Raw genomic sequence first — 27,826 nt, forward strand, 5'->3', positions numbered from 1 at the left:
ACTACTCCTGAACTGTCATCAGAGTCAATTTTGCCATTTGAACTAGCTGTGGCCATTCAACAATTAGCACCAATGCATGCCTAAAAAGTTCTAAAAAGGCTCAATTTCAGATTCAGTGTAAACAATAAACAACACAAATTGCATTAACACACTTTGCTAAACAAAAACTTTTAACAAATAGGCCCATGAATTTTTATGGTACACGTAATGCCAGGAAGTGCTGTGAATATCCGACAAGAAACTGAAGCTGAGGGCAAACCTGTCATAGAGACAGGATTCAGACAGGAAGAGAGAGGGGGGGGGACAGACATTCCCTTTAGGAGAGGAAAAAAGAAGGAGAGAGTGGGAGAGAGATAAAAGGATGATATACTAGGCCAACAGATCCCTGGGGAGCGATGCAGACCATTAAATTGTGTCTCCATGGCAACTGGCACGGGCGGGCAGTTGGGTACAAGTTCCACCCCCGTGACAGGGTCTGGCTCTGTGATCGGATGCACAGCAAACGCTAGACTTCCTAAAACTACCGAAAAAACCACAGAACATTTGTTAAAATCTTCTTTTCCCTCTTTCATTACCCTCAGGATTCTCCAATTTTAATAATATTGCGGTATAGCTGCAATCTGTTTACAAGGATGACAGAAGTCAGGTTTACCTCTCAGATCAGGCAGATACCAACATGAACGTTCAACTATGCTTTTAGCATAAATGTTTTTTTTTTCTTTTTTTTTTTGAAAAAGACATTGTCAATTTCTCCAACCGTCAAATTTCCGGTGACTTTGGATGCTTTGAAGATGGAACTGTGGAGAGAAATACTTTTGAGGAAAATTACTTGACAAATTCTCTGTGTCTGCACAGACACACGCCAGCAGAAGCTTCGGGCGGTGAACACCAGTCACCAGTGACTATTGGCAGTGGGCTTAATGCCCAAGCTAAGCCAGCCAATCTGTTAGCAGCTCACAGATTGCTAGACTTGACAGTGAGTGACATTGAGCTAGTGGCTCAATGTGAAATATGGATGCATTCCCTTTGCTGTAAACTGATACAGAATGAGCTTCCTTTGTTTTTATTCTACTTTAAGTATTTGGGCCGTTCCCATTACTTTTTCCTAGACAGAGGGATATTTGACTACTTTCCACAATGCTCAGGAATGAAAACATTTTCAAAGATTTTAAAGCACCATAGAAATCCTGGAAGGCATAGCTCTTGCAGTAACGTTACCTCTCACTTTAAGAAAGTCCAGTTTACATACATTCAACACGTTGAATCTGGAACCTTAGTTAGCGAATGTTCCCTGACTAGTAATCCAATAAGGACAGTATGAACTTACGCAGGGAGCGCAATAAGAAATTTTCACTGTTGTGATTGGATTCATTGTTCCTCCATCTAAAAAATTCCTCACAAAAAGACTCATTGGTTTCAGCTGACACAAAGTTCCGTCAACTTGCCCGACTTGTGAGTAACTGGGCAGCTATGGGGCACTATGATCTGCGCTTGCATGGTCAAGTGCCAAAACGAAGCAGAACAATTAGAGTGGACAGCTTGATGTGCGGTCTTTGAAAGGAAAACGCTGCTTTACCATTTTCTCTGTTAACGCGTGCCCTTTCAGAACACACTGTCCTTGGCGATAAAATACCGCTCGCAATGGTTTTTAATAACCCGTTTTGAGTCATGTGACTAATCTCACAAAAAGGGGTTTCTCTCAGCAAATGGCTGAAAAAATGACACAGTGCTCTATTAGATGCACGCTCTATGGTCCCCAATGGCTCATCAATATCAATTCACTCCAAACTTACGCTTATGCCTTGACAGTATCTTCCCCTGTCTATCCCCCTCTCTGTCAGCCTCTTCCTCTTCCCACTCTCTAACACACACGCACGCACGCACGCACACGCACACGCACACACACACACAGACCAAGCAGGATGGATAAACCTAGTGTTTGTATCCCAGGCTGAAGCCTTCCTCTCAAGAAAGCTTCGCAGCAGAATGATTCACCGATTGGCGCACGCAGTGACAAATCGCAGGGCACTTCTCTGGAGTCAAGCAGTGACAAATCTCAGGGCATTTCTCAGGAGTTGGGCTAAATCCCCAGATTTCTTATTTTTCTTTCCCTGCGAAGGGTGAGTGGGGGGGGCACAGCGACCCAGGGCAGGGGGGGTGCGGTTTTTTCATGCAGAAAGCAGGGGCAGCTTTAATGCGTTCTCCCGCTGTCGTTTACTGGGCTCCACCACCGGAGAAAAACCCCGTTCTCGGCAGGACGCAACGCAACCATCAGATTTAACACCGCAAAATTACAACGAGCCCTCCACACCCCCCCTAACCCCCCCCCCTACCACCACCCTCCCGTCCCTGAGCGAGCGGGATGTGAAACGTCTCCATCCGCTCCACGGTTCGATCGTTTCGAGGCGCTGTTTTTCCTCCCACCCAGAGCGCCGGGTGATTAATGTGTACCGGAGGACACGCCCCTCGCTCCGCTCTGCGATACTGCAGAACTCTTTCGCACGTATCGACAGCTACGAAAACAATGGCTTTCCGCTGGTCTCTCCGGAATGTCGCGGCCTGGCCAACCGAAAAGCTCTGCGGGCCAACATCGCCGGGTCTCTGAGCTCAAGGGTGTTTATTAAACCCGAGCTTTGGAGCCCTGGCGAAAATCATGCTCCTCGTCCGGTGACAGTGCCCAGAATTCGGCCAACTCAATGTCAGCCTCGAAAACAAATCTTTTTCACTACCTCACCACCTGGAAGTGATGGAGGTTTTTCAGAGTTCACCTCAGGCTAGCGCTTCTCAGACGCCGAGGGACATGGTTTCCGAACAACCAGCGTGACAATGAAGGTGGGAGAATGACCCAAGATATCCAACACACTCTTAGCAGCGTTTCACTGGCCCTCATTATGTGTGTGTGAGTATAGGGTTGTGTGTGACTCCATACCTCTAGTCTCTAACACACAGATGAACCACCACGCACTGCCCTCTCCTTTGTGAATCAGAGCTCCCCTCAGGTTCCCCATGGGGGGTCTTGGGGAGCTTTAATCAAATTTCCCTGCCCAGGCAGCGACATCACTCAGCACTCAGACCCGCCCACTAGCCGAGCCCTGTCACATTAGCATAAGCGCTAGCGATGAGCCCCATGCTGACGCATGCAAGGTTTCACCCCTAATAACCTGCCTCCCTGAGGGGGGGGGGGGGGGCTGCTTCTACACTGACACAGGGGAGCTCTCTAACACTTAAATCAATTAACCCACCCCCCCAAATCCCCATCCCCAGGCCCTCACTCCCTCCTCTCCTCTGGTCCCCGGGTGACAGAGCCCAGGGGCTGCAGCAGCCCCAGTGCTCCACAGAGAGCGTGTCACACAGATTAAAGACACAGCTGGTGACACTGGGGCCCACCTGCCAGCCTGCTAGCCTGCTAGCCCGCTCAGGGCCTAGGCTCACTGACACACACACACACACACACTCCCTCACAGTCAGTCTGGAGGAGCAGGACTACACACACTCTCAGCATGCAGAGAGAGGGAGGGGGAAGGAGGGAGGGATGGAGGGAAGAGAGTGAAGGGCAAAGGGAATTAAAGAGGGGGAGATGTGGAGTGGGTTAAGTCCATTTGATACAGCTTAGGCAATGTGTTCACATATGCCAAGCAGGTAACGAATTACAAGCTGAAACTGAACAGAGATACATGTGAGATTACTCATGTAAAATGTGTAAAAATAAATTACAAGGAAAATACTCACACCCACCATCAAATAAAAACCGATAGTTGCAAAAGGAATACTGGATCAAACTATATAAAAACACCTCAACGAGGCCTTGACATGCCAACAGTGCTCTAAATGAAAATTAAACAGCCACAGCACTGCCCCAAACCAATACAACCAAAATCATTTCACAACCGAAACAAAAGTTTAAAAGTCAAAGTGAGTTATAACAGGCCTCATAGACTCTGCATTGCGGCAGATAACCTGTCAGCAGTGGAAGATATGAAGCAAAGACAAGCTCTGATAAAGCAAAGACTCCTTTGGCGTGGCCGTTCGTGGGCTGCACAGAAAAACCTGGCAACCACAGAGAGAACAGGCCGTGCTCACGGTGCGGTCCACAGAAAAAAGGGGAGAGACAGAACTGCACTTCCCCACGAACTGTGAGGAGCACAGGGCAGCGGGAGATGCTTCAGGCCCAAAAATAGCACACCGGCCCGTGATTCTCCGTCCTCCAGGACACAGACAAATTGTCCATCCTCTCTGGAGGGGCCCAGAGCAGGGCAGGACTGGCGACCCAGTTTATTACAGCCTGAGGGGCGGTGAGCAGATCAGAGACACACCGCACGCCCCCGGTCCCAAATAAAATCTGCACCTTTCACATCCATCACACTTCTATACTTTACCTTCATCTCTTCTTTAAAAAAAAACAAAAATGAATTCAATTAATATGTACTTCAATGAGGAATCATTCCCTGTCCTGGTAAATTATTCCTTAATGTTTTCTTGTTGTATTTTTGCAGTTTCCTCCGCCTGCCTTGCGAATGTTTTGGCAAAATATGTATGCTTGTCATGCCAATATGTGTCTGTGTGTGTGAGAGAGAGAGAGAGAGAGAGAGAGAGAGAGAGATTTACATCTAATGCAAATGATTTCTTTGGCAATACTGAAGCTACGCGCGGTCACGCCAAGAAAGCCTACTTGGATTGAATTAAATAGAGACGGAAGACGGAATGAAGAGAAGTTTTTCCTCTTTTTCCCCCTCGCGCCTGATTTCCGGCCCGGTCCGCCCGCCCGGCCGCGTCGGGGAGAGCATGTTCCGCCACGTTAACTCCCACTTCCTTCCCGCTAAAAACCCTGCGCGGCGGGGCCCTTGGCCAGCGTCGCACGTGGAGGGGTGGGAGGGGGGGGCCGGGGAGGCTCGCCGCGACAGTGAGGAAGATGAAGATGGTCACTCGTCCAGCATTCCGAGCCGGAGCCGCGGGGGCCCGTATTTCCACGGGTCCGCGGGACGGCCCCCGAGCCCTCTGCGAAAGGCACCAGGGGCCCGGAGAGAGCAGCTTCTCAAGGACACGGGCCCCACAGATCATCTGCCTTACATCCCAGGTCATTAATACGCAATTCACTGCGTCCATTCGTCTTCCCAAAATGACTAAAGGAGGACCCTTACTGCTGTTTACACAGCTGGGTTTTAAGGGGAAAAATTCAAGATAAATGAAAAGATAAAATGATAAAAACATAGTAAACACAGCAACGTATGACTGAATACACGAAACAGGTGAAGCTTTTCGGTCTCCAGACACACTGAATAAAACTTGTGTATCCAGCCTGATGACACTCCAGATTTGGCAACAGTTTTGGCAGCGGTGCTGGTTTCGGTAGCCTTTCTGTCTGTGAAAAATGGCGAGAGCAGATCACTGCGAAGGGTGTAATTCCAGGGAGGAGGCGTCCCGGCAGCCTGTGGTGACCGAGAGCAGCACGAAAACAAACATAAAACAAACATGTCAAAAGAAAAGCATCTAAATAAGCCGGCCATAAAAACCCCGCTGACCGCAACAGAGGCAAGCTTAGCTTTGTGACCCGGCAAGCGGTGAGTGAGTGTGTGTGTGTGTGTGTGTGTGTGAGTGTGTGTGTGTGTGTGTGAGTGTGTGTGCATGTGTGTGTGTGTGAGTGTGTGTGCGTGTGTGTGTGTGTGTGAGTGTGTGTGAGTGTGTGTGTGTGAGTGTGTGTGTGTGAGTGTGTGTGTGTGTGTGAGTGTGTGTGTTTGTGTGTGTGTGTGTGTGTTTGTGCGTGTGCGTGTGCGTGTGCGTGTGTGTGTGTGTGTGTGTGTGTGTCTGCGTCTCCATCTCACAGAAAATGTATTCACACATTAACTGGGTCCTGGGCTCTGGAAACTTGGAAACCTTTTTGTTTTTATTGTAGCGTAATTTGAACACTTTGCAATATGAGTGCTTTATAAATAAAGATGTTATTATTGTTTGTCCCAGAGAAATGACACACAAGCCCCAGGGTGTGCGTGTGAGTGTGTGTGTGCGCGTGAGTGTGAGTGTGTGTGCGTGTGAGGGTGTGTGTGTGTGTGTGTAAGTGAGTGTGCATGTGTGAGAGAGACTGTGTATGTGTATGTATGTGTGTGTGAGAGACTGTATGTGTGTGTGTGTGTGTGAGAGAGAGAGACTGTATGTGTGTGTGTGTGTGTGTGAGAGAGAGACTGTGTGTGTGTGTGAGAGAGAGAGGAACTGTTTGTGTGTGTGTGTGTGTCTGTGAGACTGTGTATTTGTGTGTATGTGTGTGTGAGACAGAGAGAGAGAGAGAGAGAGTGTGTGTGTGTGTGTGTGTGTGTGTGTGTGAGACTGTGTATTTGTGTGTATGTGTGTGTGAGACTGTGTATGTATGTTTGAGTGTGTGTACGCAGTGTTGTCTACATCACTCCAGTAAATGGGCAGTGCCCAGTGCGGTGCAGGGCTGAATGGGTGCTGTAGCAGTGGGTGGAGGCCGGGCTCCGCAGTGACATCACTGGCCTCCTTGACGGAGGCCTCCACATGCGCCGCCAGGCTGGGCTGCCAGGCCCCTTAAAACCAGCCCGTAAAAAGCTGTTAACTACAGCATCATTTGGCCCTTATGAAAGACAGACCGGCCCGCGCACTCAAACAATAAGCAGCCGCTAACGCCGCTCGATTTCCAGAAATGCAATCCCGTTCCGCAAAGGAAAACATCTGCGGCGAAGAGGAGGGGGGTCAAAGGGCATTCCTCAAATTTTTTATCATCGATCTGTCCTCACCTCTCTCTCTCGCACTCTTCTCCCACACTCTTTCGCTAAGCAGACGTGCCATCTTCCCAGAAATCGCGAGCGTCCTCCTGGAAGATGGCGCTTGGAGCCGGAGCCGCTCCGAACACCAAATGCGCATCGCGTCGTTTTATTTTGATGTTCTGAATATCAAACGCTGCTCGGGCCCGGGGCTAAAGACGTTCCTCCCGTACGCGGGGCCCGCCTCAGCTGAACCCAAACGGCTCACGGTCTGGAGCGCAGTCACGTGGGCGGAGGCACGGCTGAGCGGATAAAGATGTGGTAAAAGCAGAGGCGCTCTCGGATAAACAGCGCGTATATCACAGACCCGCACGCCTGACAGGACAGGAATGCGGACAGCGACGGAGGTGGCCGGAGCCAGAGATCCACCAACCGAGATACGCTCCGTCTTCATCCAATCCAGCGCAGCATCTGCCCCGGCACAAAGAGCCGCGGCGTTAGGCCTCAAACCACCCCGCACCGACGCGCTCGGACACAAAGAGCGGCCCAGTACGAGCTCCTGAACATCGCACAGTTCAGGAGTGATGCACATTTTAAACTGTACTGTGCTCAGCCTTTCTGAAGAACAGGCATTTTGAGAAGTTTGTATTCACATCTGTACATTTTTAAAATTGAGTGTGACAAAGACTAGCGTGGTAGAAGCTAAAGGAATCTGGCGTTCAAGCCCAGGATACCAGCCAGTGGAACCGGTCCTGGCACTGAGTCATATTCTTCCACTGCAGTCATATTGATGTCTACCGGGGAAAAAATAGATTCTGTAAGATTTCATTCCAACATTTTAGGCTACATGTTATTGTAGGTGGGTTGGTCACAGAAAAAGTATCCATCCCAGCCTTCTGAAGTTTGGAAACCTCTGTTCTACAGAAAGCAGGGCCCATCTCTCCCCGGGCGCAGAAGGAGGGGGCTACCTGTCCTGTTCAACGTCTCGCCCAAGCAGGACTGTCCCGCCTGACTGATCCCCGAGCACGCTGAGCCATCGGCCAATCAGAGCGGCGACAGCTCCTCAGCCTCCAGGGCATGTACAGTATTGAGTCTCCAGTACAGTAAGGGCCTGTGTTTCCACACTGTGGCAGCTGCCTCCATCCTGTTCCAGCAAACGGGCCAAAACACACCTGGGGGAGGCCCTTTGACCTGGGGGCAAGTTCGCCGATGAAAGCCATCTCACCGGGACCAAAAAAATAATAACGTAAAGCCCCCCCACCCCACCCCACCCCTGCCCAAAGTGCCAGAGTTCCCGGTTCGCTTGCGGCAAAATAAAACTTCTGAAACATTTGTTCCCGGGCCAGACGGTTGTCATCGGGCAGCCCACATTAAAAAAAGGCTTTTCAGTGCAGTCTGGCCGTGCCAGAAACCTGCCAGGCGGACAGCGTGACGCGCTGAGGAGCGTGCGGGCGCTGCGCTGCGCAGGCTGTGGAGGGGAGGGGCTTTTCCAGCGAGGGCGTGGTGCAGGGTCCGCACCGCCACCCTCCCTCCTTTCCCTCGCACACTCCCCGAGTAAAAAATGTATCTGGAGCGAGGAGGAGCCGTGCTGGATGTGATCGGGTGACCTCTTTTATCTGGAGATAATTTACCATTCGAGGCGGCTATAGCAAATATGTGAAAAAACATTTGGGAAGAAAGTAAACAAGTACTAAATTAAAAAGTCTGAATAACAATACATCATATTTTACATTGCAAAAAATAACATTAAATGACTCAGGATAATTTGAGACTGAACAGAGTTCTCCATGTTCTCTCTCTCGCTCTCTCCCTCCCTCCCTCTCTCTCCCTCTCTCCTCAGCACCTCTTCCAATCACTCTCCCTCTCTCCATCCTGCCGCCCCCATCTTTAAGAGAGGTGTGGGCAGCTTTAAATTTTCTGTTTAAAGTAACAGAAAATGAGGCTTAGAAAAACAGTATATTGGGCTATTTATTTTCCGAATGCACACATTCCACTCAATAAAGGGAACGAATGACATTCCTGCTTCACAGGGAGCGGGAGATTTACGGCCGCGGCGTTTTAATGCCAGCTCGGGGCTTGCTCGGGAGTCCAGGCCAGATGTCTCTAATAATCAGTGGGTGACAAACTCGAGTGCCCAAGCCCTGCGCCCGCTGCTGTTTTAACCCTTACGCTATCAAACCCGCCATTTCCCTCCTAAACCACTGCTGCAGGGCTAGCGTGCGCTAACGGGCTCTCTCTGGAGGCGTCAGGCACAGCAGACTGAAGAGTGCTATGGAGATGGGACCTGAATAAGTAATGGGTTCTGGGAGTGACTGCTCTGCTGACGAAGCGCAGGGCTCTCAGCTTCCTGCCCGTCAGCTTCCTGTCAGACTAACGCCCCCTGCTGCGTGTGTCCAAGTGGAGACATATAAAAACACTCACTATTCAAATGTGTGTGTGTGTGTGTGTGTGAGAGAGAGAGAGAGAGAGAGAGACATATACAGAGAGGGAGAGAGAGAGACAGAGAGAGAATGAAAGACAGAGAGAGAGAGAGCAAGAGTGAGAGAGAGAGAGAACGAGAGAGAGACAGAGAATGAGAACGAGAGAGAGAGAGAGAGAGGTAGGCCCACCTGCTCCGGACTCATCTTCTGCAGCTCGTCCTCCCAAGCTGCTCGGTCGCTGCGGTGATAGGCGGTGGGCGGGGCCAGGTCCTGCAGGATGTGGGGGTCTCGCTCGTGGCACAAGGCGGTCAGGTGGCCAATGTAGAGTTTCAGCTTACTGCGGTTCTGATTGAGGTCTAAAAGAGGGGGGATGATCTACACCCCCCGAAACAGGCAGAGGGAGAAAGGCTTCAGAACCAATCTTTTACTCTCTTCACCCAATCACTGAACACTTCACTCTGTTTGATGTTCGAAACCAAAGGGGACTTCATTCTCAAGTCAGCATTTTATTTCACAGGTTACAAGTGATTGTCTAATCAGGAAAGAGCCGACTGTGTTTAGATCTGAGAATTTGTTTCTGAGAATCCCTTTGATCCCAGATGGAGCTCAAATCGAGACACTCGTGTTCCACACGAGCGAACAGAAAAGGGGCGGGATCTTTTATGGGAACCATGGGAACGGTGGAGACAGAGATGAAGCGGCACTGCCACCAAGATGCACTGACGCAGTCACCCTCGGATCTTACAGCAGGAAGCTTTCTGAGAGCTAAACTGCTGGATCTTCACACGTAAGACCTTCAATGCAACATATACACGCATGCAGAACAAACAGGTACAACACACTCCTCCAGAGCAGCACAGCTCCAGGGGATACACAAGGTTCTCTATGATAATAATCTCTTTCACATAAGCACATAAATTAACAAATTAAAATTTATACAACAAAGGATAGATGGAATGAAAGAAAGAAAAGGTGATGAACCAGAGGAACCAGAACCAAAAACATAATGAAGAGAGCTCTGAAACACAATCAACCCTGGAAACCGGAGGAAACTCCACGAGCCAGCCAATGGCTGGTCAACCCTGATAATCCTGTCTGTGTGCAAGCCAATTGGTGTCTTCCCCTAAGAGTTCGGTCTGTGACCAAGCCAATGGGTGATCAGGCAGGAGTACTGCAGTATGAATACTCTACACACTCAGCTGAGCATAGCTGAGTCATGGGGAGGGCGGGTTGAGCCAATGCACTCCTGTGGGCTTCAGTGCCCTCACGCGTTAGACGGGACAATAGGGGCCCGGACTGACACAAGCGGGCCCCTTCAGGTGTGATCTGTGAGGGGAGGAGGGAGAAGGCCGAGGCGGACACATGGAGACGGGCGTATCGAAACGGGGGAGCGGTGAGGCGCTAGTTAGCGACCGCATTCTGCTACGCATCGTGTTGCGTTTCACAGGCCCAGCGAGCGCTAGCTGCCGGTTCCTGGAGCGGAGCGCCGCGCCTGTCTTCTCCAAGCGAAAAAAACCCGAGACATCCACTCTGAGGGGAGCTTTCCCAACTGTTTAGCCGTAACAGGACCGAGCGCGGGGGAGAGGGACTCATCGATTTCGCTCTCTGCCAAATAAACGTCCCTTTTTAAAAATGTTTTATTAAACTCAGCACCAGAGACGTCAAAGAGTGTCGAATGCGCGTACGTGGGGAGCCGCGAGAACATGCGCCCTTTCAGAGAAAAACAAACGAGGAGGGGGGGAGATCGAGCGCCAGACAGGGAGGGGGGGGGGGAGCGGGGTCTGTTTTGGGCTGAGGTCCGACTCTCCCCTGTGCGCCCGCAGGAACGGGAGCATTTGTGTCCGCACACTTTATTAATTCTTATTACCCCGTGTATCTTTTCCAGGGTAGAACGTTATTCTGTTTGTGTTGGCTCAGTAGGGTTCCTGAGCTCTCCTGTGTGGAGAGAGGGAGGGAGGGAGGGGGAGAGAGAAAGAGAGAGAGAGAGAGAGAGAGAGCTTGAATGAAAGCTCAAAAGAGAGAGGCAGAAGGATGAAGGGAGAAAGGGAAAGTGAGAGAGAGAGAGAGAGAGAGAGAGAGAGAGAGAGAGAGCGGGGAGGTCAGAATTTCACAGGCCGGTTCCTTCAGGAGGAATGTCTCCTGTGGGCCGCAAACGGATCCCTGGTTCTGGAACCAATTAGGCAGCGCCTGCAGGAGCCCCTCTGACAGGACCGGGGCATCGAGAGCCTGGAAACCCACACTCATCCCATGGCCCCTCTCACCTCTCTCCTCCACTCCCTCTCCACCTCACTCCCTCTCTTTTTCCCTCCCTCACACGCTCTCTACCTCACTCCCTCCCTTTCACCACACAGGAGAGCTCAGGAACCCTACTGAGCCAACACTCCACTCCCTCACTCGCCCTCACACGCTTCACACTTACAGGCCATACAGTATAAGAGCTGCATTACCAGCTCCAGGTCTACAGGGCAGGGCAGTGTACATTCGATGGTGTTGCAGCACGGAAAAACTGATTTCTGACACCTACGTATATTCCTGCACCGTATACAATATTCCTCCAATTAGGCAGCGCCTGCAGGACAGGAGGAGGCGTTGAGGAGGAGCGCTGCCGTGGGCCATCCCGACACGCGCCTCCCCAAATCCCCACCGAGCCCCTCGAACAACCCGGGGGCGTCGTCAGCGAGAGCGGCGGCGCCGGGACGAGCCAGGCATCCGCGGCGATCGGCGTATCCTAGCTACCGCGCTTCCCCGGCCGCTGAGAGCAGGGGAGAGGGCTCTGCGCGCAGCGGCGTTCCGAGCTCACAGGAAGCCTGCTTAAGATATCTCGTGTCTGACGCCCTTGGAAAGTAATCCCAGGGCGGCAGTCTGAGGACGCCGCGTCCGCGACGCCGCTCTCTGATCTCAGGGAAGGGGCTCATGGGAGAAACACACACAAGCTCTGAATGACCAAACTGCCAATGCGGGGGAAAGAAGGGGGGGGGGGGGAATCTGAGAAGGACCAGTCAGCGCTTCGCAGAGCTGACCCCCCCCCCCCCCCAAATTTCCCTGAGAAGAACTGATGAGGTACTAGCAAAAATATCAACTGTGAGCAGCACTAAAGAGAGACCCGCAAAAATATCAACTGTGAGCAGCACTAAAGAGAGACCCGCAAAAATATCAACTGTGAGCAGCACTAAAGAGAGACCCGCAAAAATATCAACTGTGAGAAGCACTAAAGAGAGACCCGCAAAAATATCAACTGTGAGCAGCACTAAAGAGAGACCCGCAAAAATATCAACTGTGAGCAGCACTAAAGAGAGACCCGCAAAAATATCAACTGTGAGCAGCACTAAAGAGAGACCCGCAAAAATATCAACTGTGAGCAGCACTAAAGAGAGAGACCCGCAAAAATATCAACTGTGAGCAGCACTAAAGAGAGCAGCACTGAACAGAGACCCGGTCTTCCAGAAAACCTCGGAGGTCGATGCAGGATTAGCCGCTGTAGCGAGCCGTCCCTAAACGGGCACGGCTTTAACAGGGCGGTCAGATTGAAGCCCCCAAAACCGCCGCGACTGAGCATCTATTTCAGAAGGGGATGAGGGGGGGAGGGGGGAGTGGGGGGCGGTTGTTGGCTAAAAACAGCTTTAACAAAACCAATCCGGGCTGTGCCACACGCCCGCACAGCGCTCTGCTCTCTGTCGCACGGCTGACTGGGAGTGCTTCATGCTCCAATAGGCTTTACAAAAGCCAAGCCAGTGATTGGATTAGAACTTTTTCTTTTCCCCTTTCTGCAAACAGGGGGGATATGCATGCGGGAATTAGTGAAGGAGCTCCACGCTATCAGACGCGAGCGGCTCAGGGTCCTGTGGACGCCCCACAGTTAGCTGCTCAGACAGCAGGGTTCCTCCAGGCTCGGCTGCCACGGGTGTTGATAAACAGTCTTCCGCCGCACCGGTTCGGCGGGAAAACCCCCGGCTGTGCCTTCGGCCCGCTTGGCAGCCGAGACGAGGAGCCGTCAGCCTGCCCAGCCGAGCTCGGGGGGGGCTGGCGCGCTCCGGATGTGACACCGCCACTCCACGCGTCTCCACGTTGCTGTCACACGCCGGAAACAGAAAAAAAGCCCTGTCGTTTTGGCACCTTCCTGAACTTCCTGTCATTTCCTGAATCCAAAGCGCGCGCGGGCGGACGGAGGCATCGGCCAAGCCAATAAACAACGCGGCGGTAATGACAGCGGCTACAGCGGGGCGAGGGATTTACGGGGGGCCCTCCGGCTCCAGCGCGGTCTGCCTTTCCGCTTTCTCCGTCCGGGTCGCGTACACGGCGGGAGGAGAAGCCCTTCATCTCCGCTCGTGTTTGCTCGGGGGCGTGCGGGGCGTGCGGGGCGTGCGGAGCGCACGTTTTTAACGACGCAATCGAGCTTCTGTTTCACGAGCGCAGCGGCTGAGAGAGTCGGCCCGTTTCCTCACTAAACTCTGCGGCGTCACGCGGGTCCCATCAGCCCTCTCGCCCGAGCCGGCCGCGAAGGGTACTGCCTCCAGGGAATCTCTCCTGATTACGGGCTCGTCCGCCGACCCGTTACACGGTCTGGTGCCGGTTACCGGGTGACGAGTTTCCTCCCAGAATCCTTTGCTGGCCCAGCTGCAGAAGGGTTGAGAGGAGACTGGTTGACAGAAGAGGGAGAGCAGGGAGGTTGAGCCCCCCCCCTTGGAGGCAGCCGACCCCTTCCCACCCCCCTAACGGCCTCACACGCCCCATGTTGGCAGACGGTTTGTGTCCACCCTGCAAATGTGGGCCAGAATTCAATCAGTCTTATCTTCCCCCCCCCCCAGGGGCTTCTGAGGCCCGCTCTGATCCCTGCTGCCCCCCACCCCCCACCCCCGGGGCTGCTGCCCACTGCGCTGCCCCCCCCAGGGCCTTCCTCCTTATTATCCCCTCCTAAAAGAAGCTGTCTTCGCCGCTCTCTGAGGACCTGTGTGGCGACTTGCCGAAACACCAGCCCGCGGCTCGCCTGCCCTGGCCTCCCCTAAAATAAAACCGGGCCTCCTCTTCAATGGGACGGGGCGGGGAGCGTGGGGGATTTGGCACCCTGCTCTCAACACCTTCTGATCAGCCTGCGGGGGGCACCACCTGATACCCCCTCTCTCTTTCCGTGGCGTGGGGGAGGGGAGAAGGGGGCGGATCAATGCTGTCACTCAGGCAGTCGTAGGACGGCCCACACGCTCGGTAACCTAGGTGAACCCGGTCCTCCCTGAAGCCCGTCACCCCAGAGCCACACCGCAGGCAGCCAGAGAAAAACCCCGTCAGACACGAGGCAAGGATCCCTGATCCAGAGCAGTCTGAGCCAGCCCAGGATTTACCTGACGCAGGTAAGTGTGCCCCGGTGCAACACTTCAGTTAACAGGTTTCGCGTGTCACTTCCTGTGATTGCCACCATATAAGTTCCTATAGGGAAGAGTTGTTATGCTATCGAGTACAGTGATTGGAGCTTGCTTGGGATCCACGTTAGCTGTGCTAGACCTAAGGAGTGGAGGGACATGGCTGAAAGGTCACCTGGGTGGAACCTTATGAATAAGTGTCCTCTCTCCTGCACCTAGAAACACCTGGAATGCCTCAAACTTCCCAGCAACAGAAGTTCATTTTCACTCCCTGTGATCCACAGACAAAGAGCCCAGAGTGTATGTGTGTGTGTGTGTGAATGCGTCTGCGAGTGTGTGTGTGTGCGAATGAGAGTGTGTGTGTGTGTGTGTGTGTCTGTGTGAATGTGTGTGATCGTGTTAGTGTGTGCGTGTGAGTGTGTGTGCATGTGTGTGTGCGTGTATGTGAGAGTGGATGTGTGTGTGTGTGTATATGTGTATGGGTGTGTGTGTGTGTGTGTGTGTGTGTATGTATGTGCGTGTGTGTGTGTGTGTGTGTGTGTGTGTGTGTACGTATACGTATGGGTGTGCGTGTGTGTATATGCGTGTGTGTGGCAGTGCGGGGGGAGGTGCTGGGAGCAGTCGGGCCGCAGCTCTGCAGCTTTATGGCGTATCTCCTTACAGCCACACATCACTGCCGGCTGCAGGAGAGAAACCCTCCCACCGCCCAACATGGCCGGCGGGCCCCCGCTGCAAAGCGCTTTTCAAGAGAAGACAAAGCACCTACTCAAAAAATGACAGGGGAGAAAAATAGCTGCCAAATGCTGGGGGAGGGGTGGCGGGGTGGGGGTAGGGGTGGTGGACGGGGAGCGAGGAGTGGGAGGCGGGGGATGGGGGATGGGATGGGGGGGGGTACAGACGAACGGAGGCACGCGCTCGCAGGCGGCGGGGGCTGTCTCTGAGGCTCGCGTTCACGCGGGGCAGAGATTGGGAACAGGTGAGCCTGTCCGTCCCGCGCGGCTCCAGTGCCATTTCTGTGCCCCGCCCGCGGCCTTCACCATCGGCCTCCAGGCATGGCTTACGTTCCTCTGGCTGGCCCTCATTCGGCTGAACTGGTCCCGGGAACAAAATGTCTGCTCTCTGGTGTCCGCCAATTTGACCCAGGCCAAGGTTTGGCAAAGCAACACCCCTCAGCCATACAGCCATCAGAGAATCAGATCAGTCCTGACCTTTTCCATGGATATGTCAATGGCTAATCAGATAAAAAACCAAATAAAAACCCAAAATATATTTGATGATTCAAACCTTGGCTTTCAGCTGATCGGCTGACATTCCAAAAGAATCCGGTAGGAAAGGAAAGGATAGGAAGAGGTTAGGAGAACAAAACAGACTCTGTGGATACTGGAAGCAGCCGGAATTCCTAAATTCACCTCCACAGCACCATATAAGCACACCGTGACCCCTGTAGTCTGGGACAGAGAGTTCCACGCTGCTGCATACGTGTGAATCCCCGCGCTCTAAAGCTCCAAAAGAACAGAGCAGAGCTGCCGGTGAGCGCATGGAAAACCTCAAGTGAAGGTGTTTATCTTTATCTCCTTTTAAATTTACTGGAGGTTAGCCGGGGGGAGGGTAGACAGCGAAGACACTGCAGGTGAAGGGTCAAAGGTCAAGCCTTCTCCTGTTCCCAGGTCTGATGAGGAGAAGGGTGCAGTTAGGAAAAAGAGGAGAGAGATTGACAAAAGGGACTCGGGGAGAGCACCGTCCCTCTCTGCAGTGCCCGTCACATTTGGGGACCTCGGGTCGAGGAGCTAGTACACTGCCAGTCTGAGTAACCTGAGCAGAGGGTACTGCCTCCATGGCCATCACTGCCCTGCACTCAATGACATCTCTGGCACTGTAGCCAAACTAGCCATCACACAGACAAAACCTCCGTCTGCAGTGTTACATTATGATAAACGGTGGTCAAGAGTTAGTGGATCCCGCTCTCCTTAGAAACAAAACAAAAACAAGCGTGCTAATGGTGTTACTGGCCATGAGCGTGGTTCACAGGCTGCTGTCAGAAGTGTGCATGGGGGAGGGCGGGGGGGTTGTCTTTGAGAGAGGGCCTCCCGCATGTTAACTGGAGAACCGCACACCATCTCAGAGTGTGTGGGGGTTAGGGAGGTTGGGGTGGGAGGGAGGGGGTGTCTGTAGAGGAAGGCTGCATTCTCAGTGAGTGGCAGGAAAGGACGGGAGGGGGACAGGGGAGGGGGGGAGGGAGGGGGGTGCTGCTGCCACAGCTCAGTGCTGTCAGCTTCTGACCCCCCCCGTCCTGAGTGAAATAAATCGCAGCGGTGCTCCTGTACCCACCCACGCCCCCGGGGAGCCTCCGCTGCTCAGCTATTCCAGATGCGCTCCGACCCCCCCTCCCTCCCCACCTCCCCCCCTCCCCAGCTTCCCACCTCCCCCCTCACCTCCCCCCTCCGACCTCCGACCGCTGAGAGGAAATGATGTTCACGCGAGCCCCGGGAGAGTCCCCGACAACGCACCCCTGGAAAAGGCCGGCTTCCTGCGGCGGTACCCCACACTGCGGCCAGCGAGAGACGGGCGAGAGAGGAAGAGGAGAGCAGCGTGAGACAGAGAGACGGAAAGAGAGGGAGAGGAGAGCAGCGTGAGATGAAGAGACAGGCTAAAAGAGAGAGAGAGAGCCAGAAATGGAGCTAAAGACGAAGTGGAAGAGAGCTTCAGGGGTCATGGTGGGGTCATGCCCCTCTCCGAGCCAGGATATGCAGCATCTTCAGCTACAACCCAGACATACAGAGTAGGGAGGGGTGTGTGCATGGGGGAGGGGTGAGTGTGCATGGGGGAGGGGTGAGTGTATATGGGGGAGGGGTGTTTTTGCATGGGGATGGGGGGGTTGTCTTTGGGGTGAATGATGATGAAAATAACAGACATACAGTCATATGAAGAGATGAGCTCCTCTCCCTCCAGGCTAGAGAGCACCATACCTGAGCTGATAACCCCCCCTTCCTCCTCCTCCTCCTCCTCCTCACTGAGTAACAGCGGAGGTGAAAGAATGAGCGAGCTTTCCGCGGTGAGTAACCGTCACACGTGAACACGCACAGAGCTTCCTCTGCTCCTTGGCTCCTCATCAACGGGGCTCCGCCCTTATCGACCCCACCCCCCCAAATTCCCCACGGTGGGACGCACCACCCCGAAAAAAAACGCAGGAACCCCCATCGGGCCGAGAAATCAGCCGCCCCGCTGACAGCCCGCGGACGCAGCGGAAGGCACCCGTCTCGCCGCGTCCCCCGCCCGCCCCGCCCCGCCCCGCCCCGCCGTACGCACCGCCAGGCTTTAGAATACGACGAGCGCGCCCGCGTTCATCGAGCTACCTCAGAATACCTCCTGGCATCGCTTTCCCAGACATGTCTTGGAGGACCTCGTGCATCGGATCAGAGAGGGAGCGCAGCCAGACGCATTAGCATGGCGGTATTAGCGGCTGTGACAGGGCCGCGTCGGCGCGCGCTGACGGGAGGAGATTTCGGGCTCTCCGCGGAGAAGAGCGGTGCGTTCTTAACCCTTTCCGTTCCCAGCCGAGCCTCTGAAGGGGCTGCAGAAGATCAGGGACCCCGGGAGGTGGCGGGCGGGGGGGTCAGGGTCCGATTGGCGGCCCGGTCTGTTTACGGTAGAGCCCCAAAGCACCGCTCCCAACGCGCACGCGCCCCCGCGACCTCCCACCGGCTCCCACCGCCGCGTCCTAAATCAGCTCCGTTACCCGCCTCAACAGCGCCCCCTCCAAACAAAGGGCGGGAAGCGCGTCGCGGTGGAACACGCCGGCGGGGAAAGCGTCCCCTGATCCCCGCGGCTGAGACAGGATGAAGGAGGCCGCTGGTTCTCGGCTGCGGCTGGCCAATCGTACGGGATAAGGCTCCGGTTTCAGAGCGAGAGGCACACGTTCGCTGATCTGCCGACCGTGGGATACGGGCGGGGGCGGAGGGGGGGGGGGTGACTCCTCCGCTGCGAGAGGACTGATAAACTAATTAGGATTACTCAGTGAAGGCTCTCTCTCCTGGTCCCGGGGTGGAAAACACACAATCAGCGCAGTTTCTCCTGCTGCGCTCGGCATGCGTAGGTATGCCCCCCCCCACCTCGCCCCCCCGCCCACAGTGGAGCTCAGAGCTGATGTCACTCAAACAGTCAGGGGGATAATCCGGTCTGTGGTGTGGGGTTGCTGACACTCATCCTGTTTGATACGCTTCACCCACCGGGGCCCCTCAAGAGCAGCCACACCTCCACCCGCTGCTGGGCGGCATCAGGCCACCCCCCCCTGCTCCTTCCTCCACCTCCACCCCTCTATCTCTCTCTCTCTATACGTACACCATCCACTGTACGTAAAAATGGCTATCTGACAAAGCAGGAAGAAGTGACTGAAAACTACAGAGACCAGGATGCTGCGTGTTGAGATTATTGGTGAAGGCAAAAACCGCTAACCGATTTTCAGTTGAAACCTAATCTAAGATCTTCTGTGCTGGAGGGCGAGCTGATCTTCACAGGAGGGGACGCTTTCTCATATGATGATAAAATGACGTGTTGTTAAAGCTGAAATGGCTCATCTAACTGTTTCTTCCTCTGCCTCTCTCACAGACTGGCTCTGTGGGGCATGCTGGGATTCACACACACAGTGTGCCATTATGGTTTAAGAGAGAACGCAGGCCACAAAGCTGTAACTGACGCAGAGCATCGAGTGTAAGAGCGAGAGTAACGCCAGAGCGACGCACTGGCAGCGTAGCGAGGACAGTGTGTAACTCTGCCGGAGCCCAGGCCTGGCTAATCCACCCCCCCTCCTCCGCTCGCTCTGTCCATGCCTAGTTAAGCGCTAAATGAGCTGAAAGATTTAAGATCGCGAGCGGACAGGAGCGGCGGGGACGGGGGCCGAGCGCGGCGTCTCGAATCGCCCTTTAAATCAAGCGGAGGGGGCTGCCGCGCGAGCTCCGCCCCCCCCCCACGGCGGGTCTGGAAGCCATTACCGCTATCGACTCGCTGCTGGGAGTGTATTAGCGCTATGCAGAAACCATAACGGGGGGGAATCGATAAACGCGGGACCGAGACGCGGCGCTCTGCATGGGAGCATCTGAAGCCACCAGACAAAAGGGCCTAATGGGAAATGTAGTTTTTTTTATTTTACGACTCTGACTGGAGCCCGAGCGCTAGCGGGAACGAGACGAGGCCCCTCGACAGACTGAGCTCCGCTGGGCGGCGGGGGAAACAAACAAACCCAAACGAACGGCTGCCCCACTGCCGCGAAACGGGAAGGCGCTGCAGAACACTACGCTTCCGAGCGAGGTCGCGTGCCTGGCCTGTTACCGGGGTGACTGCGACGCACGTGTAAGGGCTTCCGCTTGCGTCTTTAGCTCCTCCCACCGCTTCTCTTGACAGCATAACCGCGTTATCGCTGGCGTTCCACATCGGCAGGATAGTCCGTGTGAGATCCACCTCACCATGCCAGCATTTCGCCCCTTAACCAAGGGAATCGAAGGAAGCAGTCTGTTTTTGGGCTCGTAGCACTTTTCTAGAGTACTATGACAGACTGCAAAGTACTAGTGGGGCCCGTCCAAACAAGCATCCGCAAATATAACTCCAGAGGAGTCATAAAGCCAAATAAAGCCGGTGGAAAAAACAATCCTGTTATCAGAGGCCCGTTTCTCCTAAAATAAGCGCGCTCCTTTCAGTTTTTCCACTGCCTGCGGTCACGCTCCATTACTTAAGCGTATTAGCCTTCTCCCGTCCGGAGGACGCGGTCCAAAATGACACGCACCCCTGGCTCAGAGGCAGCCCCATTAACACATGCAGCACAGCGAAGCGTCCCGGGGCAGCGGCAGAGCTGGGCCGGGCGCACAGCGTTCCGACCGCAGACTCCCGCCGCGCAGAGAGAGAGGCCCCGGCGTCCCGCTTCACCCTTTCAGCGAGGCCCCTGAGTACCGGACCCCGCCGAGGCCCGGAATCACGGCGGCCGTGCCCTCCAGGGTTCAGACAGGAAAGAACATCACCTGGTGTCTGTTTCTCGTGTATTTAAAGTCCTCTCGATGCCAGAGGACTGCGGAAGACTGAATCTATCCCAGCTAAAGCCAAACGTTTCCCGGTTTCCACGGGCGAACGGCGGTTTTGTGAGCTCCGCCGGCGGTGAGGCCCGTAGTGACGGACTGCGGGGCAGAACCTCGTCCCAGAGCGCGGGTGGGAAAACAAGCAGTTCTATTCCAGTTTGGGCGCGCGAGCTTTCTCGGAGGGACAGGTGGTGGCGTGGTTCCCTCGGTCGTGTCCCGTCTGTTTTTTTCCGTGCGCTCGCCCGCGACGCAAACCCGAGCGAACGCGGTGGCCTTGGCTGCGTCGCCCGCCCCTCTCCGGGCTCCAGGAGGGACAGCAGAGGCTTTAATGCGCCATTAAAATGTTCCTGACCGACCCCCCCCCCCCCCCCCGACCGAGGCCAACCCGCGGGCGAGGAATCTGGGACCTCAGGTCCTCACTGAACCTGTGTGTTTCCATGAGTGTGTGTGTGTGTGTGTGTGTGTGTGCGTGAGCGAGTGAGTCAGAGTGTGTGTGTGTGTGTGTGTGTGTGTGAATAAGTGTGCGTGTGCGCATTCTTGTGTGTGCCTCTATTCATCTCTATCCATTCATTTTTAATCAATACATCTCTCACCAAAAAAAACGCTCCAGCGTGGAATACCCAATCAAACGGGCTGCCAGGCTCTTTGTTGATTTGAAGGAGAGCACAGAGACGCGCGCTGCCAGCCGCCGCCGCTTCCAGAGAGCGTGTTTTTGCGCGCGGGTGCGAGCGGGGCCCGGCGGACGGCGCGATTACAGCGTGGGCCGAGAGGAAAGAAAGAGAAAAGGAAAATAAACCTGCAGCATCAAAGAGCGTGCCGCTGACACACAGCCCCTTAGCGACCGCGAGCTAGCAGATACACAAACAGCCCGGGCGGCTTTCACAGAGACAGAAAAACACAACTCGCTCCACTTTTCCATGCACTGGAGGGGGGGGGGGGGGGGGGGGGGGGGGGGGGGTTAAATTAGCGCTGGCTGGTTTTAAAGGTTTTATTCTATTCACGGACAGCAGAAGGAGGGACCGAACCTCCGGGGAGTCTTAAAACAATCTCGAGGATGAGGAGTTTTAAAAACGCTATGGCAGGATATGGACTGAGGTTCGATAACAGCACACAGTCAACATCAGAGGCTGTAATGGCAGCAGCTTTCAGCTTTCAGACACAGTCACACACACACACACACACACACACACACACACACACACACACACACACACACACACTTTACCTTGGCTTTTCCACTGGTATTCTGAGGAGACCACAGAAAGGAATAAAAGAGCCTCATGACAGAGGAAGGGTTCCAAATGATGGGCGTGGGATGTGACAAAATCTCTTTTTGGAAGCTCAAACACTCCACTGCCATGTTGTGAACCACAACTGAACCACAGCGCCCCCCCCAACCCCACCCCACCCGACGTAAGCCAAGCCAGGTTTGGCAACCTGAGACGGTGGCTGAGTGTAACCAGCACTGTGAAAACATCGCTTTTTTTAGCAGAACAGAAAGACGTGAGAACGAGCACACATGAACACTTCACACACGTGGTCTGTGTGCCAGCGCTGCCCAGCCCTGACATCATCTGGGCCTCTCACAGAAATCAAGGCCAGAGATGCCAATCAAGCACGGAGGGCGGGGCCATGTAACGCCAAGAGCTCTGGTGAACCAGAAACAGAACCAGAGCAGGTTCCTATCAGCCATAATAACCAGAACCAGAGCAGGTTCCTATCAGCCATAATAACCAGAACCAGAGCAGGTTCCTATCAGCCATAATAACCAGAACCAGAGCAGGTTCCTATCAGCCATAATAACCAGAACCAGAGCAGGTTCCTATCAGCCATAATAACCAGAACCAGAGCAGGTTCCTATCATTCCAGCCATAATTTAAAAAAAAAAGCTGGAATGCTACAGGAGGAACAGATTCCACTTATTTATGAGAGGACATGACACTGTGCTGCGTCACCATGATTCTCTTATCTACCAGGCAGCCCCGTACCCGAGGAGGGCCAGGTTTCGGTTAAAACCACATTAGCTCACTCACACATTAACAAAGAGACACTATTCCCACAGACTCCTCCGAGGATCATCTGACTGACTCAGATCCTTGGCAAAAAGAAAAAATAAATTGTGAAAACACAGAGCAAGTGTATCTTATCAGTACAACCTCTGGTCCAAGTTTTCTCATGCCTTTTACCGAAACACTGCTCTAGTCCGTCCAAAAGAGCACTTTCTCAGGGAAGGATATCAACTCCCAGCTCACATCTGGGGGACTTGGAGCTCTGTCTCTCTGGTGAGCTGCACACACTCAGGTGCAGCCCCCGGGTCTCTCCGGCACAGCCTCAAAATCTACAGCCCTCTGGGGCGTAAACTGACGCTCTGGCCCGCTGGGGAGTCCGATCCAATCACACGGGCCTGGAGAGCTGGCGTCTGGCCGATGTGCTGCTGTTCACACCAGCTGCGTCTGCCAGGGCAGTAAACAGCGGTGGCCCAGTGTCTATCAAGGCTAGTGTCACTACACAGCTGGTACACCATTATACAACACATACATACACACTATATACTACAACTACTACTGGCAATAACAAAAGTAATATTAATAATAATTTTAAAAAGAGTAGTAACAGTTATTACCATACTTAATAAATTCACTAATCCAAAAAAACAGATTTAATTAATATTTTCCATCATGTACTAGCAGCACCAGTGTCAAAACTCTGTTGGGATAAAGCCATCTTCCTATCCACAGCACCATGCCACCATTCAGTGCCTTGAACCCTATTCTCTGTAGAGAACATGATCATTCAAACTCCACAACTAAGAATCAATATAGTGAGTATATAGTGGACAGGCCTGAGACTTAATGGAACTTTTCTTTTTTTTTTTCAAAACCCTCTAATGATATCAAGCAACAAAGCAAAAAAATTCCCACCAGGCGGCAAAGACTTTCTACACGACGGTCTCTTTATATACGACGGTCTCTTTCCTGTACCTGACCAACAGAAGAGTTCTTCTTCTGGTCCAGCCTGTAAAAGCACTGAACCCAGAGATTAGTTAGCATGTTGGAGGTAGGCCCCGTGTTCCTCAGTGAAGGGTGAATTTACGACTCCGGGCGGGGGACTGGATGCTGGGTTTACGCGGAGTTCAGCGGGGAGTGACTCCGCTCTGGGGCAGCTGGGAGCGCTGCAGAACGGAGCCCAGGAATGGCATGCAGCAGCCGAGCCGGACTCCGTCTCTCTCCGTTACGCAACGCGCGGCGAGGCTTGTGTAACGTCTGCGATGGACAGAGAGAGGCGGCCATCGCACACGCGCACGGCTTCCTTCCTCGCTTTTAATTGGTTATACTGTTCTGTGTAATTGGATTCTGTGGCACGTGTGTGCCAGGCCTCACCAACACCCCCAAGAAAAGGGGTAGGGAGGTGGGGGGTCTGTGGCTCCATGTGGCAGGAGGCTCAAGGTGGGGTCCTACCCTCCTCCACCAGCTCCTAGAGACCAAGGCCCGCACAGAAAAGCCCCAACACATGAGGCAGCCTAGACAGCCTCTCTCTTCCAGAGATTTAGATTGTATTAAACTGCACCAGATAGTGATATGCAAGGGCTGTTTACAGACAGTGCTGCAGGTTCCTGCAGAGATCCACTGTCTGCAAAGACAGGAACCGGTACCCAGGTTTCCCCAAGTCTGTCTTTCCTCACTGTCCCATTCCACACCAACCCACCTCTGGCTCTAGGACCATCAGCAAAGAGGAATAATAATAATAATAATAATAATAATAATAATAATAATAATAACAATACATTGTATTGGTATGGTTCATTTTTAAGGTGGGCAAGACAGTTCTTTTGCTTTATTCACACAGGTAGGAAGTGGAGAGGATCACAGACAGACACAGGACCACAGGAGGAGGCTGCTGCCCATGTGCTATAGAGTCAGGTGCCCTATGGACTGCCCTATACATTTCACCATATGGCTCGCTTCTAAGGCTCAAGGATACTTAACATCAATCACACGATAAAATTCAATATTAACAAAATTAGCCATTCATTTCCTCCTCCAGGGCAGGCGTCCAAGTCTTGGTAGCAGAGAGATAAGAAGCGCGCACACGCCAAGAACTAAATCCTTTGCTTTTCTTTCCCCCGGCTGCAGAGCGGAACCGTTTTCACATACATATTTTTGAAAGCCGTTGGAGAAGGGGCGTACTGGCCCAAATTAAAATGCGTCTTGAGGAAGCAGAGCAATGGCTTCCCTGTGTTCTGCAGGAAAGGGCATAGTTTGGGTGAAGGACAGAGAGATAAACCATGCACTCTTAAGTAGCTGACCTGAGCATTTACCTGACCTAACCCTTTACGGGACACTGTAGGCTGGATGCACAGTAGAGTCCCAAGTTCAGCAATACTAGTTTTTCTGTTGATTCTATTGGATGACGGTTTCAGAGCTCTCCAATGGGAAACCAACACATTATGACATAGTTGAGGTTAAGGACCAATAAAAACACAGATACGCATCGATTCACCATTGTGACCGCTTCAAAAGCCACCAGCGGTCAACAGAAAGCAAACAAAGGCAACCCAGAAAAACAACAATAAAATAAAGATAAACAGAAACAGAGCCTCACATGAAAGAAATCAAGGGCCAGGAAGCATGGCGTACAAATAAACCTACAGCAATCTGGATGAATGTAATGAACACATGCACTGGAGAGAGACATGGCGTCATCCCTCAAAGCAAATCTGCTCAAAGAGCAGGGCGTAAATCGCGTGTTATGCAGAATCCAGTGTTCTTAGAAATTCCCCTTCCCACCCCTAAAAGTAAATAATAAACTACAGGATTTCTTTTTTGTTTTTTGAGTCATGCAAAAATGAGCAGTTCCTTTAATCTTGTGTGCACATATATGGTACGTGAATTGTGATTCAAATGCTCTCCCATAAACCGCAGAGACACCGTTGCTGCTGCATTTGGGAAAGCTCCAAGTGCTGACGGCAAAATCTTGATGAAATGGTCACGGTTTACATCTCGAACTCAAACATTTGCACGAGCCGTAGAGAAGGACATCCATTATGCTGTGTTTGCAATACGCCGCTCGCTAATAAGAGGAGGGGAATTCGTCGCGAGCCGTTTGATTGGGTGTCAGACACCGCTGCTCTCCCACACATCCATCACCGCGGTAAACGCAGTTTGAAAAGTGGGGTAAAGGAGGCCACCCCGCCTGACGGGGTCCGATCGGAGCCTCCAACGAAAGAACGGCCTGACGGGAGTAAAGATGGAAAAACTAAGCCTGGAGGATTGTTCACCTTAAAAAGGAGGAGGAGGAGGAGGAGGTCCCGGTCCTGCGCCCGGAGTTAAGAGTTCCCTCACGACGAAACGTGAAATGCATTTAATGCTTAAACAGACCGGGCCGCTCTGGCCCCGCCCCGGCCCCGCTCCTCACTCCCCCGCCTCATCGGATATGCGCCCCTCGCTCTTCCGAGCGAGCGCGGGCCCGCGCCGCGCCGACGCTAGCCTCTGCTAACTCCATCAACACGGCCGGCCAGCAGCCGCGGACTGCAATTACATCAGCTGCAGCGGCAGCGGCGGTGAGACTAGAAGCAGTAATAACAATAATAAATAATAAAAATAATAATAATAATAATAATAATGTGACTAATCACTTTAGCACGGAAGGTGCCGTGGGCGAGCTGGCGCCCTGCTGGATAGCGGGCATTCCTGGGAGATAGGAGCACATCCATTTTGGACTCAACGTTCCATCAATCCGAGAGGGATCGGGACAGCTACACTGGAAAAGGCATATGGGATTTTTATTGCTTTTTGAGTGCTCCTCTTGAAGATCGTAAACCGTAAAAAAAAAACGCAGCAAGGTCACTTAAAATATAGGACAGCAAATCTGAGTGAATATTGCATTTCAATGCGATTCCCTGTGACGGATATGGAAGCGATTAAAACCAAACTTGTGCTACATATTTATCTCTGTGCAGAGAGCACACTGAACCAATGAAAGGGGTCCAGCAGCCCTAGAGCTTCAGAAGGGGGAGGCGTTTTTGGGTTGTTTTGCCAAATCCATGTGGTGTGCGTTTAGTTGCAACCCCTGCTTCAAGGCCCGAAAAACAAAACGATTCATTAGCAGCACAAACACCAATGAACACCAACGCCAGCGACACAAAGCTCTGATCATGGAACGGCCATTATGACAAGCAAACAGTCCAGGATGGAAACGCCACCAACTCAGTTCAGCAGGACAGTAAACACAAAAGGAGAAAGAAAGGGAGAAAAGGATGAATCAAAAAAACTGAATTAAATGAATCATGCAGGCAGGTAAAGAGGCAGGTGATCACATGGTGATTCTTCATTTCCATTTTTATAAAGTTGCTCACCCTTCTGAACAAAATGGCATCAAGAGAGGGCATCTGATTGGCTATGCCCAAATGCCCTCCTCGTCATCCTATTGGTTGAGAGGCGACATGTTTTGCCCAGCGCAGCATGGGATTGGAAGAAGAGTCAGTTAGTGCGTGAAACATAAGAAATATTAAATAAGTAAAGCCGACAGAAATGCAGTCATCAGTGGTTCTTGACGTGCTGAAAGAGCTAGTGGGGGGAAAAAAAGAAGAAAAAAGAAAAAGAAAAAGGAGGTCCCTGCTTCTGAAAGTCTTTGCAGGTTATACACTTCTGTCACAGAATTTGATTAGACTGAAGGCAGCAAAATGGAGGAACTTCCAGTGGGAAGACAAAACACTCAAACACTGGCAAGAAAAACTTGGTGTAAAGAAATCTCAGGAGGAACTCAGCAATAGAGAGGGAGCCCATCATTCAGTGGCCAGCAAGGTATCAATATTTATATCTTTGCATTATAAAACAGCTAGGTTCCCTGAGTCCAGGGTTCTACAGCTTTGAATGTAGGAACATGGAAACCTGAGTATTTAGCCTCAAAGGGCAGACTCTCAACGTCTTTGTCTCCATCTCTATCCCTCTCTCCCTCAACACAGGAAAAATAAATCTGACACTGCTCATGATTGAAACCTTTGCCAATCCAAAAAAACCTGAACTGAACCTGCATGGAGGAACTGAGATGTTCACTCCCACAGCCCATTCTGCTACCTTCACTCATCATTAAGCCTTTAAGGCCTAAGATCAGAAAGACGTGATTAGAATGTTCTTAACTGGACATTCTAATGCTGATGTAACGATGACAGTGGAATTCCAGACCACTGACACAGAAGGTTGAAAAAACATTCCCAAAAAACCCACAGTACTCTTTCAAAGGGTTAAAGTAATAAAGTATGGTGGAAAAAAAAACAAGGA

The 27,826-nt window shown here is 52.6% G+C and overlaps 1 protein-coding gene across 9 annotated transcripts in view; it reads right to left on the bottom strand.

The window, feature by feature from the left end:
• The window catches only part of LOC118232528 (ELKS/Rab6-interacting/CAST family member 1-like), a 223,498-nt gene that overhangs the window by 16,822 nt on the left and 178,850 nt on the right, over positions 1-27,826 (bottom strand). For 6 of the 9 annotated variants that reach the window (XM_035427588.1, XM_035427594.1, XM_035427589.1 and 3 more), the window contains one exon: positions 9,323-9,508. In XM_035427588.1, coding sequence (XP_035283479.1) covers positions 9,323-9,508 — 186 coding nt within the window. Of the gene's footprint in view, positions 1-9,322; positions 9,509-26,901; positions 26,970-27,826 lie in introns of those variants that run through there. The other 3 variants (XM_035427592.1, XM_035427595.1, XM_035427593.1) reach the window with 1 other exon arrangement.

This window comes from Anguilla anguilla, chromosome 7 (genome assembly GCF_013347855.1).
Source record: "Anguilla anguilla isolate fAngAng1 chromosome 7, fAngAng1.pri, whole genome shotgun sequence".
Lineage (NCBI taxonomy): Eukaryota > Metazoa > Chordata > Actinopteri > Anguilliformes > Anguillidae > Anguilla > Anguilla anguilla.